At 47.9% G+C, this 21,325-nt stretch overlaps 2 protein-coding genes across 4 annotated transcripts in view; one reads left to right on the plus strand and one right to left on the minus strand.

The window, feature by feature from the left end:
• TRIM39 (tripartite motif containing 39) lies at positions 1 to 17,508 on the minus strand. The gene is made up of 7 exons (XM_055129257.1): positions 17,390 to 17,508; positions 14,593 to 15,052; positions 13,545 to 13,640; positions 4,778 to 5,008; positions 3,596 to 3,618; positions 2,641 to 2,756; positions 1 to 1,951 (listed from the first exon to the last, which is right to left on the minus strand). The coding sequence occupies exons 2-7, from the start codon at positions 15,043 to 15,045 to the stop codon at positions 1,404 to 1,406; spliced, it is 1,467 nt and encodes a 488-aa protein (XP_054985232.1). The 5' UTR covers positions 15,046 to 15,052; positions 17,390 to 17,508; the 3' UTR covers positions 1 to 1,403.
• Positions 17,509 to 17,531: 23 nt separating this feature from the next.
• Positions 17,532 to 21,325, plus strand: part of TRIM26 (tripartite motif containing 26) — a 62,519-nt gene continuing 58,725 nt past the window's right edge. The window contains exons 1-2 of one of the 3 annotated variants that reach the window (XM_055129252.1): positions 17,532 to 17,668; positions 17,861 to 17,981. The gene's annotated coding sequence lies outside the window, so the exon portion shown is untranslated. The remainder of the gene's footprint in view (positions 17,669 to 17,860; positions 17,982 to 21,325) is intronic. The other 2 variants (XM_055129253.1, XM_055129256.1) reach the window with 2 other exon arrangements.

The raw sequence follows: 21,325 nt of genomic DNA on the forward strand, positions 1-21,325 counted from the left end.
TCACTTCAGTGGATCCTTTGTTCCATATTATGTTTACCAACCAAAGCATCTTGCCACAAAGAACCACAGTCAAGGCACAAAGGTAAGAGGAGAGTCTGGACAAAGTCCTGTTGAGGTGGCAGAGGAACAAAATGCCCTCAATAAACTGCAGTCTTGTCCCAGTCTTCTGTGGATCCCGATTACCCAAGTAGCAGATAATCCAAGTCAGTTTAGTTTGGTTTGGCATGCATTGCTTTACCTTTTTTGACAAAGTTAAGTACCCTACAGGTTATTTATTTTGGCCTAGCATTAAGATGATTTACATTCTCTGATGGGGGAATGGAAAAAGGTGTCGAGTAGCAACAAACAGGCAAAAGACTGGCTCTTAGGAAGGCTAGTTTCTGGCCAGATGCAATCAGGAAAAAGGAAGTTGTCTGTCTGGCCCTTCCCTGCAAACTCCCTTTCTCTATCCTGTCCGAGGGGTAAGGAAGACTATTTTCCTTCTCCCTTCTGGCTTGGGTACCTAGCCAAGTAACAAGGCTGGCAATTTTGGAGTAGATACTTACTAACAGTCTTTAAGGCTAGGGTTTTAGATAGAAACTTTTTTCTTTCCTCTAATACCTGACTCTCTTCTTTCCAAGTTCCCCTGGGAAAATGGCTGAAGGGCAGACTGTCTTGCAGGATGTCAGGCACCTTGACCCTGGAGGGAACCCAAGGTGACCGGCTTCTCTCAGTCAACTGTAAGGAGACAGGTTGGACAAGCCAGTGTGCGGCAGGTGGCGGCAGGGCCCGGGGCTCTCCTGTCCCTAGCCCACTTCTGCCCACTTCCTTACCTCGGCTGCTCCCGCTCACACTGGCAACCACAGAAACTCTCTTCCCCTCTCCAGGGATCTGGTCCTCTAGTCTTCCCTCCGTCCCTGATTTTCCTTCTGACCGTAATGCCCGATCTCTGACCTCAGAAAACTCAATGGTTAGACCCTTAAGAGCAGCTGCCATGCCTTTTTTCAGTCTAGAGGTACACAGATTGAATCTTCAACCAACAAGACTATTCTGAGTCAAAGAACCCTGTAATAGGATGTACAGGGGTTTGCTTCCTCCTCTGGTGTGCGCAGGTCACATCCTCCTGGATGTTTTGCTTCGGTAAGAGCTCTCCTTCGCAAGCCCTTTCTGTGTAACAGAAAACCTGATGGACACCAGGAGACAACTCCCCGGGGCCCGGCTTGCCACTCTTCGCAGGAGGGAGATACAACTACACCTCAACCAGCCTACTGCTCATCACCAACCATTCTAGAAACCCAGGCGTTTCTTCTGGATGGTTCGAGACTGGAACCAGGCAGCTATGAAGACGTTCCAGCAGGTTCCAGGAAGGAAGGCCCCCAGCTCTTGACCCTGCCTCGCCCAAGTGATCCCCAAATCCCTACCTGTCATTCCCAATCTGTGGGGGGCCTGATGGTGAGTGGTGCAGCATTCTTCCGACCAGCCCGGATGCCTGGGTAGAAGAGGGGCCAAAGTTTCTCAGTGAAGGTATCAGTGAAGGTGTAGATGTGAGAGCGGTCTGTGACGTTATAAAAAGACAGTGTGCCGGCCTCGTAGTCTAGGAATATGCCCACCCGCTTGGGTTTCACCTTGACGTGCAAAGGGGTGAAAGGCGTGGTGGTGGCCGCGTACTTGTCCCCGTTCCACAGCCGCACCCGCCAGTAGCCAGTCTCAGGAAGCGGAGTCAGCTCGCCCTTGCGGCTCACGGAGTCCCGGCACACCCCCACTGCCCAGTGGGTCTTGTCGCCCACCTCCACCTCCCAGTAATGTCGACCGGAGGTGAAACCCTCAGTCGCCAGGACGCAAGGGTAGAAGGTGAAACGCCGAGGTGTGTCCGGGAGATCCCGAAGCCGTGTCTCCACGAACTTGACGCTTTTACGATCTTCTGACAGGACTAGGTTAGGATGCGCAGTCTCGGGGTCGAGGGTCACATCCGCTGGCGGGAGAAGCCAGAGTGGGGAGCTAGATGAGGATGGGAATAGCTAAACACTCCTGCCTCGCTCGCTCCCACTTTTGCCTTTACAGAGCCTGACCCCACGGGCGTCCCCAAAGCACAGTGGTTTGGCTAACTTTCCCCGTGCCTAGTCACCTAGTCAAGGGGTCGGAATCATGGCTTCACTTCTCACCCTGGCGCTAAGACCACAGATGCAAGGGCTGACAGTTTAGGCTCCTGCCTGGTCTTCTTTCTATCCCCCTCTGACATCATTATCTATCTTCTCACTGTGTAGGGAAGTGCCAGGTAGTCTAAGGGCCAAAGAGAATGGAAAACATTAAGAAGGAGACAGAGCAAGATAGCATTATGGCATGATAAGCTGATCATGCACCAACTTTCCGGGTTCCGTCCTGGTTTATGATTAAACGTTTCCCTCCTAAGAGAGGGCTACTTTAAACAAATTTACAACCTCTTCGGTTATCCATTTAGGAAAGTGTAGACCTAAGGAGAGATGAGCCCTACGGCTTCTCAGTTTCGTGCCTCCGAGCGGGAGTGAGAGCCAGGTAAGGGAGTGCGTATGGGACGGGCACGGAGAGTGGCCCAGGGGGTAGTGGGAAGCCCAGATGAAGCAGAAGCTACAGACTTGCTTCTCACGGCCAATTCTCTATTAGTTGCCTTTGGGAACAACTCACCAATTAGCTGTTTAAGGATTTTCCTTAGGGCAAAGTACTGTCGGGGGAAATTGCTGAAGTTCTTTTCCAACTCTATGGATACTGAAGTCACCTCCATGGTCTTCACCTTCTCACATCTAGGAGCGTAAGGAGATAGGGGAAGAAAAGGGCGGGGTCAAGGGATGCCGAGGCTGGGTTAGGATTCAGATATTGTCATCTCTATGGGACAAGCACAAACTTTCCACCCTCCCATTTTCTCCCTAAGTATTTTATTTGCTTACTGCTTCCTTTCGTCAGTCTTTGGAGAACTAGATGGTACCCTGGATAGACTCTTATTCAAGAATGGCTGAGCCAGAGAACTAGCTCTAAAGGCAGAGGGCACGATGAGGCAAGGTCTGGTCCCTGGCATTGACCGGTACCTGAGCACTGCTAGAAATGACCCTGAAGTATTGGGCTGGGAATAGCCCCAGAATGCCTCTGGGAATGCCCTTCTCCCCCAACCCCCAGCCTCCCCCCCTTCCCCCCAAAGAATGGCTCTATTTTGGGGGATGGGGAGATACAGCTCAAAGCATACAGGCAGGTATGCCCCCAAACCAAAGTTTTAAAAAAGAATGTCTCGGTCTGGGGGCACTGTTGAATCACACACAGATGGACGACCACCCTACCCTCTTTCCCAATCCCTTCCAGGCTGTTTGTTCACCCACAGGCACAGTTAGACTCTGGTTCTATATTATCTTGGTATCGTCTTCCTTACCAAGGGAATCCTGATGTTCAAAGAGAAAGGATAATGAATCCCTAACTCGACATGATTTGCTCTCCAACTTTATGGATGAAAAGACCCTTCTCCAAATTTTTCCCAGAAATGTAATATTTCCCCATCTCTATCCATCCCCCAGCTCCCCAAATTCCCAAGCTCCTTACTACAAAGATGCGCCTAAGCTAAGACCTAACTCAAAGAGATATAAGAATCACTTACTTTTCCAGGGTACTTTTGACATCCTAGAGGGAAGGAGAAAAGAAAGCAATATTGGTCCTGGTATTTGAGGGTCCTAAAGGCAAAAAGTTCCCTCTCCCCAAAGTTGTCAACTAGGTATGGGCAACCTGAAGATCACAATGCAAGAAGAGCTCCTGAGGGCTCATGTATCTTTCTCAACTTAATTCCCGCTTTCACCTCTGGCCACCGGAAGCTGGGAAACAGGGATCACTTCCAAATGGTTCCTGTGTGCTTGTCTTTGCTCATCAAGGGCACTGGGAGCTCACGGAGAGGGACAGGGATTGTGTCTGCTCTTTCCTCTGTCCCCCAAGTACCCACCACACACTTGGCCTCTCGGGGATCTGTACACATAGCTCCAGACTGGTGGCATAGGAACCAATCACACCTTCCTGTTTGGGCTCAGTACCCCCCACCTGGTACTGGTCACTAAGTACCGTGTGCCAATCCTGATTTTGTGAATACTTGGGGTCCAGAAGACAAAGAAGACAAATCTCTGTCCCCCAAGGATTTCCCAGTTTAATATGGAAGGCAGAACACACATACATGAAAGGACATAAGAATCAATACCAAGCAATACACAACATGCAGATAAAGGTACAAAGGTACAGCCTCTCAGTCAAATGTTGACACTCCGGTCTCTGAGAAGTATCTTCCCTACAGCCTTGCTAACACCATTCATTGAAGAAAACAAATAATTTCAAACAGGTTAGAGGTGTTATTTACATACCAAAAGCAATATATTTATACATTATTTCAAATGTCCTTCAAAGTATGTTTCTATTTTTTGAAAGCACTTAGGTATATCAAGTTCCAGGATTCAAAGTAATGGTAACTGCATTTATACAATTTTAATGCATAGTTATTTTTTTCTCTTTTTTTTATACTGATTCAGACTAAATCTCTCCTTTCAAACGAGTGATTTTTTTCCTTTGGTACAAATTAAGCACATAATTGTTGACAAGACATAAAAACACAAAAATAATTGGTAATTGGAAGGGAATGGGAAAAATCTTTCTGTGAGAAAGGCCATTTGAGCATATCTGGACAAGGAAACTAGAATTAGAGGAGCTGAGCAGAAGAGGGAACATCCCAGGCTGACAAAAGGGCCAGTGCAAAGCTACACTGCACTCGACCTGAGGGGCTAGGCAGGGGCAAAGGTCGAACCTTAAGCATCTCGAAGCCTGACTGTAAGCACTTGCCCTCCACCTCTGCAGCCAAGTGGGCCAGGTTGCGGCGTTTATCTCCTAGGTGAGCAGCATTTTCTCGGAGGCGCTGTAGAATATCTTGTTCCTCTTCCTCCAGCCGTGAAAGCAGTACCTGCTGCTCTTCATCCAGCCGCCTATGAAGCTCCTCAAATTCCTTTAAGATTTGCTGCCGGCGACTCTCCACTAGCCTCTGAAAAGAGAGGGAGGGCTTTAGGGTTCGCAGAACTTAAGTGACTTGTTTTTGTGCCAGACCTGGTAGTGTTCAGGGGCTAACTCCCGGAGATTCACCTGGCAAAGCAAGTGCCATACCCACTGTACTAGCTCTTTGGCCCCAACTCAATGTTTCTATAAGCACTGTGTATGTGAATGAATACTTTCCTTGCCAAATGAAATAACGAGACACTCAGGTTTCTCTCTGCATTGGAATTTTCCTTAATAAAGACTGGCTTCAGGGCCAGGGAGACAGTACATCAGGTAAGGTGCTGTGGCGGTGCATGTGGCCGACCTGGGTCTACTCCCTAGCACTGCATATGACCCACCAAGCCCTGGCAGGGGAGTGATCTTGAGTGGAGCCAGGAGTGAGTCTTGAGCACAGCTGGTTGTGGTCCCCAAGGCCCCCAAAATAAAGGATGGCTCAATCCCACTGAAGACCTGGAAGCAAAGACCATAGTGTGTGTGTGTGTGTGTGTGTGTGTGTGCGCGCCCACACATGCACGTGCATGTGTGTACACACACACACACACACACACACACACACACACACACGACATGTTAATATATTGCATACAAACTATATATTAAGTATTAGCATATATATGTTAATAATTGTTTTTGTTTCCTGGAGTGGTGTTTGGCGATTATTCCTAGGGGACCATACCGTGCTGTTAATACAACCTGGGCCTCTACCAACTCTGAGAAATCCCTAGCTTTATTTAAAACAAAAACAAACCCCAACTATCTTTACATATGCATATATGTAATATATACATCACACACACACACATATATATATTTATTTATTACTATTTCTTCAATAGGGAGATAGCTCTAAGAACTGGGTTTGATTCCTGGTACCGCCAGAATGAACCTGTGCACAGAGACAGGAGCAGCTTCCAAACCAAAAAGAAAATCAGGAAGTGACGGGCCAGACAGTATAGGGGTTCTGAACTGAATCTGAATTTCCAGCACCACATCTGGTCCTCTGAGCAGTGTCAGGGGTCACTCCTGGGCAGAGCGCAGGCATGGCCCCAGATTACCTCCCAGTGTGATCTAATTCCCTCTAATCTCCCTCTAAGAAAGGTCAGGAAGTAAAAGACAATTACTTGATCCTTTCACTCATGTGAACAATGAAGAACCTAAATAACTACAGCAAATAAACTAGTGAAAACCACAACAACAACTTTCAGGTTCTGAAAACAGCCGGAAAGTGGGGGCGGGGGTGAGAGGAGAAAGTAGAGTCATTTTGATAGTGGGAAGATAGTTGAATTTTGGTGGTGGGTGTGGTAAGACTTATAAAACATATACATGTATGAAGGCTTATAAACATACATTATTGCAAACAATGGTAAATCAGTAAAATCTGAATAAAAACTTTGTAAGATTTTTAATGGCATCTAGGACCAGAGACAGCTCAACGGGCTGTCTGGAAGCAAGGGTTTGGTCTGCAGCATGGCAGAAAACTAAGGTTTGATTTGTAGCGAACCCAGCAGCATGGCAGGAAGCAAGGGTTTGATCTGCTTTGAAGCAAGAGTCCTTCATGGTACTCTGAACACTACCAGGAGTATCTCCCGAGCAGAGCAACCACTGCCAGGTGTGACTCCAAAAACAAAACTCCCCCCAAACAAAAAAGACATCTCTTGGGGCTGGAGCAATAGCACAGTGGGTAGGGAGTTTGCCTTGCACGAGGCCGACCCGGGTTCGGTTCCCAGCATCCCATATGGTCCCCCGAGCAGTGCCAGGAGTAATTCCTGAGTGCAAAGGCAGGAGTAACCTCTGTGCATCGCCGGGTATGACCCAAAAAGAAAAAAAAAAGACATCTCTGTCAGAGATCTCTATTATTGCCAACTTTGAAGTTTTACCTAATGCAAGAAAAGGAAAATATAAATATGGGAAAGTCAGGGATATGAATAGTTATCTTTTGCATACAAGACATATCTACCTGATAAAAATTTAGGCTAACTAGAAAGCGTCAGCATCACTTTAGCAACTCATCACACAAAAGAGAAATGTAGATTTCAGGGCTTAATTTACAAAACAATTTCAGAGGGTTCTTGAACACTGCATGAGGGAAAAACAAGCATGAAAAGGTGTGAATCTGTAACTGTACCCTCACTGTGACTAATTAAAAAATAAATTATTTAAAAAAAAATAAAACAATTTCAGAGAGTTGACAGTTTCCAACCTGAAAACAGGTTCTGTAAGTTTATTAGGACAATGCTTAAAAATTGTTTTCAGTTTTTGGGCTATACCCACAGTGCTCAGGGGTCTGTTACATGGTGCTGAGGACTGAACCCAAGCCTCCTACGATGCAAGTAAATGCTCCAGTCATTTGAACTGAGCCATTGGCCCAACTGCTTAAAATCTGCAACATTATTATATCAGCTAGTATACAACTTAAACCCCTAAAATTCCAGATTTTCAGGAATTTCAAGTACCAGTCATAGCACTTTCTGAGGTATTTCCCTTCTTGTACTGCACTGCAACATGAAGTCATCTCTCCAAAGGATTCTCAGTGTCCTGAGTTTGATGGGGAGGAATCAATCCACAAGGGAAACAAAATGAGGAGTGACTTTGGAGTGGACAAAGCTGGAAGGAAGGGCTAGAGGCCAACAGTGGAGCTGCAAAGCCTAGGGGACCTTCGAAACTAGGTACATCTAGATTTCAATCTGGTGTCTAATAAAGGCGCACTGACTGTTTCTAGAGTGTTTACTACTTACCATTACACTGCTGCCTTTTCAGGCACACACTGGAACGACATTCTCTTACCATTCTAAGCAAAATAGTGATCTTCCTTCTATGTGTGTGCATATGTTTAGGGATGATGTATGGGTAGGATTCAGGATTTGTCAGTGTGGTCAACAGGAGGCAAGAGGTCTTTCCTTCCTAAATTGCATAGTCCCTTCTCTTTCTCTTTGTTTGGCTTTTTGGATCACACCTGGCAATGCTCAGTGGTTATTCCTTGTTCTGCACTCAGGAATCACTCCTGGTGGTGCTGGGGGGTGCTATATGGGATGCCAGGAATTGAACCCGGACTGGCTGTGTGTAAGGCAAATGCCCTCCCCACTGTACTATCACTCTGGCCCTAGACTCACACTGCTCGTTTCAGTAACACCTGTATGCACGTCTATGTATTATGCCAGGAATTGGACCAAGGGCTTCAGACATATAAGTGCTCTCTACTGCCGAGCCACATCCCTGGCCCAGTATTTGAGTATTTTAGGAATGGCTAACTAAAATTCATTACAAGTCTCTCTCTCTTTTTTTACTGCTGGGAAAAAGTGGTTTATTCAGATGCTAGCAACCTAAGAAGATGGAGGACTCAGCTATGTAGTAGTTTTGGCTCCAGATGAGACCACGGGTTGGGAGAGTAATTTAGAAAAAAACGGGTAGTGGGTTGTTGTTGTTGGTGGTGGTGGTGGTGGAATAGACGGGGGGAGAGACCCCCACTCCCCACCTACTCCCTATCACCCACATTCAGCACCATGGCTGGGAGGGGAGACTGTCAAAGGCCAGAGTGGGAGAAGGTCAGGCTACATAGGGCAGGCCACGGGTATACAGGGCAGGACACTTTTAAAGCTATAGCAAAAGTTGGGGCTAGAGCGGATAGGATGTTTGCCTTGCATGTGGCCCACCCAGGTTTGATCCCCAGCATCCCATATGGTCCCCCGAGTACCTCCAGGAGTAATTCCTGAGTGCAGAGCCAGGTGTGACCCCCCCCCCAAAAAAAAAGCTACGGCAAAAGTTATTTATCACTTCATGTCTTTCATGTTGGTCATACCCAAATATCTATCATTTTATTATAAATTCCTCTGATATTTTATTATAGTTGGGCATGCTAATCTCTTTGTTTCAATTCATTTTGGGGGTCCACATTCAGTAGTGCAGAGGGGACCCTCTGCTGCCAGGGAGTGAGCCTGGTGTTCCTGAGCAAAGCACTCGCTCTAGCTCTCTGAGCAGTCTCCCCAAACCCTGCTTTCCTAGTCTCTCCTGAGTTATTTATTTTTTGGGCCACAATTGCCAGTGCTTGGGGCTTACTTAATCCTGGCTTTGTGCTCAGGGATCACCCTGGAGCCATCAGGGGACTATAGTGGTGCCGAGGATTGACCCTGGGTTGGCTGCATGCAAGGCAAGCACCTTAACCACTGTATAGTCTCACTGGCCTTTCCCAGTCTCTTTTCATAAATCATACAGATAGGTCAGAAGTTTCATTTCGGCAAGGTTAATTACAAATGACTTACTTTTAAAAGGAGCACTATGTCTGATTCTGGAGGCAGGGATGAGGAGTAACTCAAATGGTCATAAAAGGAATGGTGGCAGTTTCACAGACCATGGAAATGATAATTTACTTTTTTGATTTGGGGGTGGTTTGAGTCATACTTAGTGATACTTAGGTGCTGGCTCTGTGCCATTGGAGGTATCCAGGGGGACCACAATTATCTCTGGGCCTGATAATTCACATTTTAAAAAACACCACAGTTTGTGGCTGGAGTGATAGCACAGCAGGTAGGGCGTTTGCCTTGCACGCGGCCGACCCAGGTTCGATTCCCAGCATCCCATATGGTCCCCCAAGCACCGCCAGGGGTAATTCCTGAGTGCAGAGCCAGGAGTAACCCCTGTGTATCGCCAGGTGTGACCCAAACAGAAAAAAACAAATTTTTTTTTTTTGACAGTTCTATCAAGCATTAGAAAGCTTAAAAAAAAAAAAATATATATATATATACATATATATATATATATTATTTCTTTTAGTTTTTTGACGCCATCCCCAGTGGGTCAGGCAGTGCTAGGGATGAGCCCTGACCAAGGCAGGCTAAAGGATGCACTCAGCCCTTTGAGTTACTTCTCTGGCCCAGCTTTAAAATTCTTCACTTACTTCTCCATCCTTTTTGTTTGTGTTTGGGACACACCTGGCTGTGCTCAGGGCTAACTCCTGGCTCTGCACTCAGTAATTACTTCTGGCGGTGCTTGGGGCACCATGATAACGGGGAAGGAACCTAGGGAACAAGGCAAGCTCCCTACCCGCTATACTTTCTCTCTAGCCTATTTCTCCGTTCTTAAGGTGGTGGTCAACAGGAAGAGGAAAGCTGATGGCAGAATTAGATTTATTTTCACAGATTAAAAAAAAATTTTTTTTTTTAAGGTGGGCCAGAGTTTAAAACAGGGATTAGGTTGCTTGTTTTACACACTGTGGAACCTAGCTGAACCCTCAGCAATGCAACCCTGAGCACTGCCAGAAGCAGCCCCCTGAAGACAGCCATTCCAGGAGTGGTCCACGCCCTCTGCCCTCCCCGCCTTTTTTTTTTTTTTTTTTGCTTTTTGGATCACACCCGGCGATGCACAGGGGTTGCTCCTGGCTCTGCACTAAGGAATTACTCTTGGCGGTGCTCAGGGGACCATATGGGATGCTGGGAATCGAACCCAGGTCGGCCTCATGCAAGGCAAATGCCCTACACGCTGTACTCCAGCCCCTTCCCGCCTTTTTATACTGGTGGTCCTAGGGCCAGAATCCAGAGCCTCACCCCTGTGAATCATGTGCCCTAAATTGAGCTACGACTCTGAAAGCACATATGTAAAATCCATGTTCTCACATATTTTAACTTTCTCAGTATTCATCTTAAAGAGCTAAAAAAAGTTTTACTTTTGCAATAAAAATTTAAATTAAAAAAATGCTTGCATTCAAAAAATGTACAAAGGCTAAGCTTCCTGTTGAAATGTTGTCATTATTAAGAAAATTAGTATTATGAACCAGGAAGATAAGTTAAAAGGGATAGTGTGCATGCCTTGTATGAGGGAGGCCCAGGTCTGACCCTTGCCATGACACGGTCCCTTGCACTCCAGGATCAACCTACCATTTAGTAAAATGAAACTACTTTGATTCTCAAAAAAATTTTTTATGGGGCTGGAGTGATAGCACAGCGGGTAGAGCATTTGCCTTGCACGTGGCTGAACTTGGGTTTGATTCCCAGCATCCCATCTGGTCCCCCGAGCACCGCCTGGAGTAATTCCTGAATGCAGAGCCAGGAGAAACCCCTGTGCATCGCTGGGTGTGACCCAAAAAGAAAAAAAATTTCCCCCCCCATATTTTAATGTCTTTTTGGTTCCCTAAGTGTGCTTAGGAGGCCCCTATGCCTGACTGTCGATTCGTGGGCAACTGGTAGGCAGCTCAGTGAAAGGCTTGAGGAGGTGTCGCTGCTCGGGCCTTTGGTCTCGGTGGTGCTGGGGGTCACGCAGGCTACCCCACAGGTCTATCTCAAGGGGTTTGTTTTGCCCAAACAAACCAAGACAGAATTAGTGTCTCTAACGTTTTCAAATCTGCTTTTAATTTCTGGTGGAAAGGACAAACCAATACGAGGGACTGGGTGAATCCAGGGCAACCTGTGAGCTATGTGCTACCCTGGCATCGAAATGGGCCTGCCCAAAGTGCCATAATACTTAAGTATAAGTTAAGAGCATGGCAGAGCCTGGCAAGCTCCCCGTGGCGTATTCGATACGCCAAAAACAGTAACAAGTCTCACAATGGAGACGTTACTGGTGCCCGCGCGAACAAATCGATGAGCAACGAGATGACAGTGACAGAAGTTAAGAGCATGGTCATGGAAAAATGCTGCCACGATCCAAAAAGTAATAACTAGATTCGGACCCTGTGAGGGTTAGGAATGATTAATCCGGCCTGAGCACAGTAGCCTGAGTCTGTGGAGAGATGTTCCCAGAGAGCCCGCCTACAAGCTCAGTGTTTCTCTTAAGTGTTACAAAATAACTTAGTTACAAAATAACTAAAGAAGAAGTAGAATTAAGATTTTTTTTTTCTTTTTGGGTCACACCTGGCAATGCACAGGGGTTACTCCTGGCTCTGCACTCAGGAATTACCCCTGGCGGTGCTCAGGGGACCATATGGGATGCTGGGAATCAAACCCAGGTAGGCTGCGTGCAAGGTGAACGCCCTACCGGCTGTGCTATAGCTCCAGCCCAAGATGTTAATTAAGTGATTGGTCTAAGAAAAGGAGAAAAAACACCTTTAAGAGGTATTTTGCCCTGAGCAAAGGAAGGGCTTTCTTATGTTGATTTTGCTACTGGCCTGGGTGTGGTGTCCACCCCCAGTGCGGGAGAGGCGGAGAAAGAGAAGAGAATAGGAGTGGAGGGAGAGACCAGGGCAACAGGATGGAGCCTGGAGACTAGCAAGGAGGACAGAGGGAGAAGAGTGTAGAAGAAGAATACAGGAGGAGGCGCGTGGAGAGCGCCCAGGCTGCGAGATGCAGCGCAGAGAGATGAGCGGGAGAGACAGGAGATGGGAATGAGGGCGGTGTAGACTAGAATGGGGAGCTTAGTGAGACTGGGACAGCCGCGTGGGGAGAGTGGAATAAATGGCAACTGAGCATCAACTGGCTTGGCCCTTGTTTCCTCCGTCTGCCCATGACACGGGCCGCCCCGAGAGGGGAAGCGGCCCTCTGAGTGGGGGAGTGGCCCGAGCCCACTCCACCCGGAGGCTATATAGCAGTGATCCCTAAATAGCAGCTTAAAAATTATTTCTTCATTTCTTCTTCAATAAGGTCAAATTTCTATGTCATCTTCTTATGAACTTGCAACTATTTACTTTGGGACTAAACAGACTAAATTATTACAGTCTCTGACTGTAAGTTCAGAGGACAGGGACTGTATCTTTGCTCATCACTGACCCCCAGTGTCAAATATAGAATTTGGCCTATACTGGAAACTTGACTCCTGAAGAACTCTTATTCCTGACTGGGCCACATACTGCATGCATGCTCTCGGATAAGACACTTACCCAAGTTGCCTTTCCTGCTGTGTGAACTGGGGTTAATAATACTTAAGTTTACCCTATCAAAAGAGATAGAAAAGTTGTAAGAAAAGAAAGAATTTCTTTCTTTTTTTTGCTTTTTGGGTCACACCTGTGATGCACAGGGGTCACTCCTGGCTCATGCACTCAGGAATCACCCCTGGCGGTGCTCAGGGGACCATATGGGATGCTGGGATTTGAACCTGGGTCGGCTGCGTGCAAGGCAAACGCCCTACCCACTGTGCTATCACTCCAGCCCAAGAAAAGAAAGAATTTCTGAAGGGTTAAGAAAAGCTGCATAGAGAGTAGCTTTTATCTTGCCACAAGGACGGACAGGATCACACCCTACAGGTAGAGAGAAAAGGAATATTCTTTGACTGAACCAACATCATCTCGCATACTAAGCGAATGTGTTTCAAATATTACTGGACAGTTCTTCTGGGAACTCTTGGTCGGTTTCTTTTTCCTTTCTACTCATCACTTATCATTTACTTATCACTTCTGAGAATACGGAATTCTTTTTCTTTTTGGGTCACACCCAGCAATGCACAGGGGTTACTCCTGGCTCATGCACTCAGGAGTAACTGAAGTTACTCAGTTACTCAGGAGTAATCGAACCCGGGTCGGCCACGTGCAAGGCAGATGCCCTACCTGCTATGCTATCGCTCCAGTCCCATGTGAGGTCAATTTTAGTTCCTTGTTAAGACTTTACCTTGAGTTCCGCAGGTTTCTTCTCCTCTGAGGATTTGCAGTGGTTGATCTCCTGCAGCTTCTGCTCCAGGGGCTCTAGGCACTTCTGCAGTTTTTCCTGAGGGATGAGAAGTGGGAGAGGTGGCATTTGAGGTTTAATAAAAGCGTTATCCTTTTATTTTAAAAAAATTGCTTTCATTCATTACCGCTTGATCCAACTCTCTTCCTTGCCTGTCATCTGGATCACCAACTTCCTACAGACCCCTCTTACTGCCAACAGCTGATACATCACCTTTTTTGCTCACCAAACTTTTTTTCAATCCCATATATGTCCAGCTGTCGTTAACTCAGTGTTCTTCCCAACCCTATCTATCTTCCTAGTCACGCAACCGTCAAGGTGGCCACTGTACCAATATCCTTAACTCCCTCCAACTATAACCACCCACAAATATAATTACACTTTGAATTACAATACTATATTAGATCTTGCCTCTAAGACTCTGTTAATATAATTAAGCAAAGTACTTGATAAAATGCTAACGATGTTAAAACCTTTACCCAATTTCTCGAACATTTACTAGATGTCCCTGCAGTACTAAACCAGGTGCCATGTTATCCATTACCTAGGGAAGCTGTAAGCTACAGAACGGTTCAGTTTAATCTGTAGGGGATCAATTATGTAAGGTGATGTTACCTAGTCCCATAACAATGGGAAAATAAGGGGTATTTTGAGCAAGACGAGAGTGAAGAAATCAGACCACTTCAGTTGTTCCCAGGCTTAACTTAGTTCATGTTTGCATTCAATAATGATTCGTTCAGTAATGATTTCAAGATGACACATACTCAAAGGTGTTAGAAAAATTAAGACAGAAACTTAGAGGTACCGCTCACATCGCTCTCCTTCAGGCTTTGAGGTTCACTTGGTCAGAGATACAATTACCCGCTGAGCTGAGAGCCCTGAGGGGGCTCCTGTCTTGCCCTCAGGAGTTTCCGATCCTTTACCCAGGGAGCCCTCTCCTCTGTGCTCCTCCCTCTAGCCCCAGGTTGACGGCATGTGTCTGGTTCCCCACCTTGTACTCCTGTGTGGCATCATCCAGTGGCACGACGGTGTGGGCCCGGTGGGTGTGGGAAATTGCACATATCAAACATACAGCCTCCTGGTCCTCATAGCAAAAGAGGCTGAGGGCCTCGTGGTGCTGGGGGCAGAGGCTCTCATCCCGGATCTTCCGCTTTACAGCCTGCAGCTGCTTGGCAATTTCTACCATACTGCCTAGTTGTCGATTGGGCCGGAGACTGCGGTAGCGGGATGTCTTTCGACAGACTGGACAAGGGAAGTCCCTCTCTAGGTCCTCCCACCAGCGGGTGATGCAAGCTTTGCAGAAGTTGTGCCCACACTCAATGATGACAGGCTCCTTCAGATACTCCAGGCACACGGAGCAACTCGCCTCCACCTGTAAGTTCTCCAGAGCCGCGGCTGTGGAGGCTGCAGAGGCCCCAGCCTCTAACAGACTTGTCTCTGCCATTATTTAACTTGGGGATGGGAAGAGGGCAGAGAAAAGAAAAATGTTAGCTTGAGGTTTAAGTTTTTCGATTCCTGGTTTGACATTTATTACTTGTCAAATCCTAACGTCAGATTTAGTCCCAGCTTGGTAGTCACATCTTCTCTTCCACCACTACCACCTCTTTTGTTTCCTCCATCTCTAAAACTGGTGACACCCACACATCAATCTAATCTTTTTTTTTTTTCCTTTTCCGTCAGTGACATACACCCGTCAATCTCTTCTCTTTTGTTGGCCACACCTGGCAGCGTTCAGGGCTTACTCCTTGCTCTGTATTCAGAATCACTCCTGGTGGAGCTCGGGGGACCGTATCGGGTGCTGAGGACGGAACCTGGGATCGCTGCATGCAAGACAAGAACCGTACCTGCTGTCCTATTTCTCCAGCCCATCTTCTACTTTTGAACCTCTCCTATCTCGTTTAGGAAATGTCGGCTCCTTCAACTACAGCCCAGTGTACATTTCCTGTTCCAGGTTTATCAATTTGTATCTGATAACTAACAGTTCTAGACCCATGTATGCCTACTAAGTTGGTATATTTTTCTAATAAAGAAGCTTAGGAAAGTGTCTTAAAAACCCAAATGTATTAAGACTTCTTAAATCAGGTATATTTTGAAGAGCTGTACTCCAAAAGTCCATTGGAGCCTAAACTTGATTCTTTTCACCTGTTCTTTCACTCTTTCAAATAAACGGTTTTCAGCAACTGGTCTATGGACACAGCCCGGTCTGGCAGAAATGAAAGTACTGAAAACCACTGATTACAATGTTTTATTTTTAGGGAGGTTTGACAGGTACCTTCCTTTTATCAGACTAGAGACAATGTAGCCTCTTCTGGGGATAAAACAATCCCCAATATCCTGTTTTTAATTTGTGTACCTTTGGAACGGTAAAAAGTGATAAAGTCATGACAGCTAGTCTAAAAAATTTATGATGGAGTCCAGGCCAGTAACTTCTTGAAGAGAGCTGACAAGTCTACACCCTCAGCAGTGGCTGGAGTCATTCAAAATATCTATGATAATTCCTTGGACATCCTTTAACTCAGAGGTTCTGGGAGTGATTGTGAATTAAGAGAAAGAAAAGCGGCAATCAAAATTGCACTTAAATTCTCAGAAGAATTAGAAATGCATCAAAGAAATTTACAAAGCAGAAGGCTAATTCTCCATTCCATCCTTAAAGAATCACTTTTCTCCATAAAACAGCTGATTTCTATCCCCATAACCCCACTGCCAACCTTCGCCCCTCCCACCAAGGAACCCAACAAAGGAAAGAAATTTACTAAGTCTGTGTACTGAGAGACATGCCTATGCAATTTGTTGGCTTGATTAGCCATCATTAGTTCTAAAATGACACATAAGAAACTAAGTTCCTTGGATCTGAATTTCTACCCTTAGCCAAGAGTCTGATGAGCTGATTTACCTATGGCAATCCAAAAAAAATTTTTTGAGGGTAGTGGTGATGGTTTTGGGCAACACCCGGAGGTGCCCGGGGCTTCCTCCCTGGGGAACCATATATGGTGCAGGGAAAGGAACCTGGGTTGACCTTTATCTACGTATGTTGTAGTATCTTTCCGGCCCCAAATTTGCCTATTTTAACTCTGACCTTCCCTAATCTTCTAGAAATCAATTGGCTTTCTAAGCCCGGGGGAGTTTGCAGAGTTAAGAACCAGGAACGACATAAAAAAAAAAAAAAGTGGAATGGAAGAGAAATGCGTCAAAGGAACTGCAGCCAGAGCGAGGCGGCGTCCCCGCCGCCTAGTCACTTCCCCCGGCTACGCCTCGTGTCGCAGCAGGAGGACCAAGTTCAAGAACTCAGGTAGATGCTGCCACTGTCCGGGGGTGGGGGGAGGGCGTCCCATCTCGGGACCCCTTCTCCTAAGCACGGTCCGCAACTCAGTCCCACCCCGTCTCCATCTTCTCGGCCGGCTGCTGGCAGGTGAGGGGAGCAGTCACTGTGCCCGGCACAGGGGACGCGTGTCCAGGTGAGGCGGAGGGATGACGTGAGGTGGGATGCCCGCCGCGGTGACGCAGCCGAGACCCGCGGTGACGGCGTCACAGCTGCCCCCGGGCGGGCAGGCGAGCGGCGGCGGGACGGGGCGGGGGGCGGGGGGGGACGGCGGGGTAGCCAAGCAACGCCGGACGCGCTGACGTCGCCGGGGCGGCAAACGTCCGCCCGGGCCCCGCGGCGGGCGGAGGCAGCGGCGGGTGCGTGCCGGGGTCGGTGACGCGGCGGCGGGGCGCTGGGGCCGCGGCGTGCGGAGCCGGGCGGCCGCGCGGGGCCCGGGGCCCGGGCGCGGGGTCGGGACGGCACCTACCTTCCCGGCTCCGGTCCGGGAGTGCGGGGCGCGGAGGCTCCGCGGCGCAGCCTCCTCCTTCCTCCTGCCCCCGCCCCGCCGCGGCGCGACACACAATACTCGCCGGAAGCGGAAGCGGGGCGCGAGCGCTAGTCCGGGAAGCCGGCGACGCGGCGGCGGCGGCGCGGGCGGGCCCGGCGGGGCCTGTGGAAGGAGGGGGCGGGCGGCGGCGAGCACCGGAGGAAGCGCCGGGGAGCGGGGACGCGCCGGCTCCGAGGCGGCCCACACGCCGCCGTCCAGGTGATCCCGGGAAGCCGCTGGAGGGGTCGGGCGGCGCATGCGCGAGGCTGAGCGCCGCCGCCCAGGGCCCGCAGGGCACAGGCCGGACTCCCGCGGCGGGGCTCCTGTCCCGGGGTCTGGGTGGGGTGCGAGCCCGCTGGGGCGGGGCACGGGCCAGCTGCGGGATTGGTGTTACGCTTGTTCTGTCTTTAGATGGCCCCAGGGAGAAGGTGGCTTGTCTAGGCTGCGGCCAATTACGTGGCGGACCTGCGGGTATCAGCTGGCACGTCACTTCCGACTAGCTGGGTTTGGGTTTTCTGCATTTAAGCCTTAGGTAAGTTCTCCTTTCCACCCCCCCCCCCTCCGCTAGGCGATCTTAAAAGAAACGCAGCACTTCCTCGCTGCAGCGGGAGTCCCGAGAGAACGGGCTCGCTGTGACCCGGATCGCAGCCAGCGCACGGCCAGCCACTGCAGCCGGTGCCTCCCACCTTTGGGGGCTGGCTTGAGTTTGTCCCGAGGGAGTCAGTGGTGCTTGTGTGATTGTTCTAGACTTCTGCTTTCCCGCTTTCCTCTCCTGTAGTCTGGAAGCTCCGCGGGAGCTTCGAAAGAAGGTGGAGTGATGAGGCTGGAAGCAGTCCGCTGACCAAGGGCCAGGAGACCAGGGAGTAGGTGCTGGGCTGAAGTGATAGGGAAGTCTAGGTAGAAGTGTGGAGCTGGGAAGGGATGGGTGATGGGGACATCTGACTCTGTTGATGAAAAAGAGCCTTATCCGGGGGCTGGAGCGATAGCACAGTGAGTAGGGCGTTTGCCTTGCACGCGGCCGACCTGGGTTCGGTTCCCAGCGTCCCATATGGTCTCTTGAGCACTGCCAGGAGTAATTCCTGAATGCCAGGGGTAACCCCTGAGCATTGCCCGGTGTGAGGTGTGACCCAGAAAGAAAAAAAAAAAAAGAAAAAATAGAAAAAAAAAAGCCTTACCTGTCCTTCTCTCTTAAAACTCTTGACGTGGAAAATAAAGATGGAAAGATGAACAAATGGATTTGCTTAAGCCCCCTTAAGAGATGCCTAGCACAATTCCCATATCTAAATTCTTCACAGGCTGAGACCATCCCTGCTAGCACAATCAGCTGTGCTGCCCCTGCTAAAATAATCAGCTCTGCCCAGGAGACCATAGAGGCCCTGTTGTTACTCAGTTCCTAGAATCAGCCTAGCCTCTCTTCCCGGGATTGACTTTAAAATGTTTTATCTACATCTTTCTCTTCACATGTTTGACCCTGAACACTTTTTATTTTCATACAACTCACTCCCTTTCCAGAATTGGCTATCTGTTTCCTGCTCATTCACCTTCCACAATTAACTAAAAACAGACACATCTTTCTGTGCAGCCCAGAAACCTGCAATAAAAAGCTTCTGAATATGCTGGGTAGCTCTCTGTCAGTCTCCAATATGCCAGCCTGATGAGTAAATTCTCTAAATAAACTTTCTTTGCTCTCACCTAAACGATCTCACCTGGTAAATTGTTATTCTGCTGCACTGCTCTATCTAGTTGGGTTTGGGCCATTTTGACGTTTAAGGAGGCCTGGGTTGGCGCTTCTCTCCACCCAACACATTTGGTGTACTCTGGGCCGCTTTGTTCCGTGTAAGTTGTTATGATGTTTATAAACCTTGTGTAGTATTTCATTTCTCATCCTAGCAGCCACAGACTTGTAGAAATTACCAGTATTTGCAGTACAAAGGTGCAGGATCATGCATGCTGAATATCATTAGTCTACTCTTGCCCTTGTCATATTTATCTTTTGAGCTACACCAGGAATTGGGTGGAGGGTCTGCTAGGGTTGTTTCTAGCCCTGAGGTTAGGGAACCACATGTTCAGCACCTTGAGTTATCTCTCTAGTTCTTAAAAAATGCAATTTTTAAGTTAAAAAAGTACTCCCTTGGGGCTGGAGAGATAGCACAGAGGGTAGGGCATTTGCCTTGCAAGCAGGCCGATGGGGTTCGATCTCTGCATCCCAATTAACTCGGGTGGGGGGGTGGGGGAGCGGTATTTTCCTGAGTACAGAGCCAGGAGTAACCCCTGTGCATCGCTGGGTGTGAACCAAAAAGAAAAAAAATACTGAAGAGACAAGATGTTGCTTTCACTTCCTTCTCCTTGTCCTCTTTTCTCTTCCTCTTGTCCTCTTGCCCTTCCCTCCCCTTTCCCAGGGCCCCACATGAGCTTGGTAAGCCACTGAACTATTTACCCTAGCCCTAGCCTGAGTCTTTTTTTGTACTGGTCCTTTATCTTTTGGTCACATTTCCTTTTTTTTTTTTTGCTCTTTGGGTCACAACCGGCAATGCTCAGGGGGTTACTCCTGACTCTGCACTCAGGAATTAATTAGTCTTGGCGGTGCTTGGGGAACCATATGGGATGCCAGGGATCGAACTGAGAAACACCCTTCCCGCTGTTCTACCACACAAGTCCCAGATCACATTTTCTTTTCTTTTTCTTTTGGTAGCCAATGATTTGAAGAGGATTAAACTTAAGAAAATTACTTTTATTAATGCCCGCCCCCCATTTTTCACTGTTACAAATTTTATCAAAACTTGTTTTTTCTTCATGAAATAACTTAGTTCTTAGGTAAGAAAGTTTGAGACACTGACTGGACAAGCAGCCTCTTTTTATCCTTTGCTTTTTGTTGTTGTTTTGGGGCCACACCTGGCTGTGCTTGGGGTCTTATCCTGGCTCAGGACTTAGAAATCACTCTTGGCTCTCCGCTTAGGAAGAGGAACCATATGGGATGCCAGGGATGAAACTCAGGTTGGCAGTGTATAAAACATGTGCCTTACCCATTGTACTATCTCTCCAGGCTCATTTTCAGTTTTATTTTGGGGAAACATGTTATAATGAATTATATTAATTAGAATTAAATGGATTTGAAAAATAGAGTAATAGGATGGAAATATTTTTATTTAAAAGTTGGGACTGGGGGCTGGAGCGATAGCACAGCGGGTAGGGTGTTTGCCTTGCACGCGGCCGACCCAGGTTCGAATCCCAGCATCCCATATGGTCCCCTGAGCACCGCCAGGAGTAATTCCTGAGTGTAGAACCAGGAGTAACCCCTGTGCATCACCAGGTGTGACCCAAAAAGCAAAAAAAAATGTTGGGACTGGGGCTGGAGCAATAGCACAGCAGGTAGGGCATTTTTGCACTCGGCCAACCCAGGTTCGATTCCCAGCATCCCGTATGGTCCCCCAAGCACTTCCAGAAGTAATTCCTGAGTGTATGAGCCAGGAGTAACCCCTGTGCATCACCAGGTATGACCCCTCCAAAAAAAAAAGTTGGGGCTGGAGATATAGCACAGCACGTTTGCCTTGCACGCGGCAGACCTGGATTCGATTCCCAGCATCCCATATGGTCCCCGGAACACCGCCAGGAGTAATTCCTGAGTGTAGAGCCAGGAGTAACCCCTGTTCATCACCAGGTGTGACCCAAAAAGCAAAAAAAAAAAATCAAGAGATGTATTTTTCTTGCCTAATTGCTATAGCAAGTACTCCCTCCCAGTACCATATTGAATGGAAGTGGCAAAAGTGGGCAACCTTCTCTTGTGTCTAACCTTAAAGATGTTTAATTTTTCCCCATTGAATATAATGTTTGCCGTGAGCTTGTGGCAAATGACTTTAATTATATTGAGCAAAGTTC

This window comes from Sorex araneus, chromosome 2 (assembly GCF_027595985.1).
Source record: "Sorex araneus isolate mSorAra2 chromosome 2, mSorAra2.pri, whole genome shotgun sequence".
Lineage (NCBI taxonomy): Eukaryota > Metazoa > Chordata > Mammalia > Eulipotyphla > Soricidae > Sorex > Sorex araneus.

Bases quoted from the DNA above. Each gene is read 5' to 3' on its own strand.
- TRIM39 (XM_055129257.1), bottom strand. From the start codon at position 15,045: ATGGCAGAGACAAGTCTGTTAGAGGCTGGGGCCTCTGCAGCCTCCACA. The intron at 3,619-4,777 runs GTTCGACCTTTG...CCTTCCCTCTAG, and splicing joins CAGGCTTCGAGATGCTTAAG to GATGTCAAAAGTACCCTGGA. The intron at 1,952-2,640 runs GTGAGTTGTTCC...TTCTCCCGCCAG, and splicing joins AATCCTTAAACAGCTAATTG to CGGATGTGACCCTCGACCCC.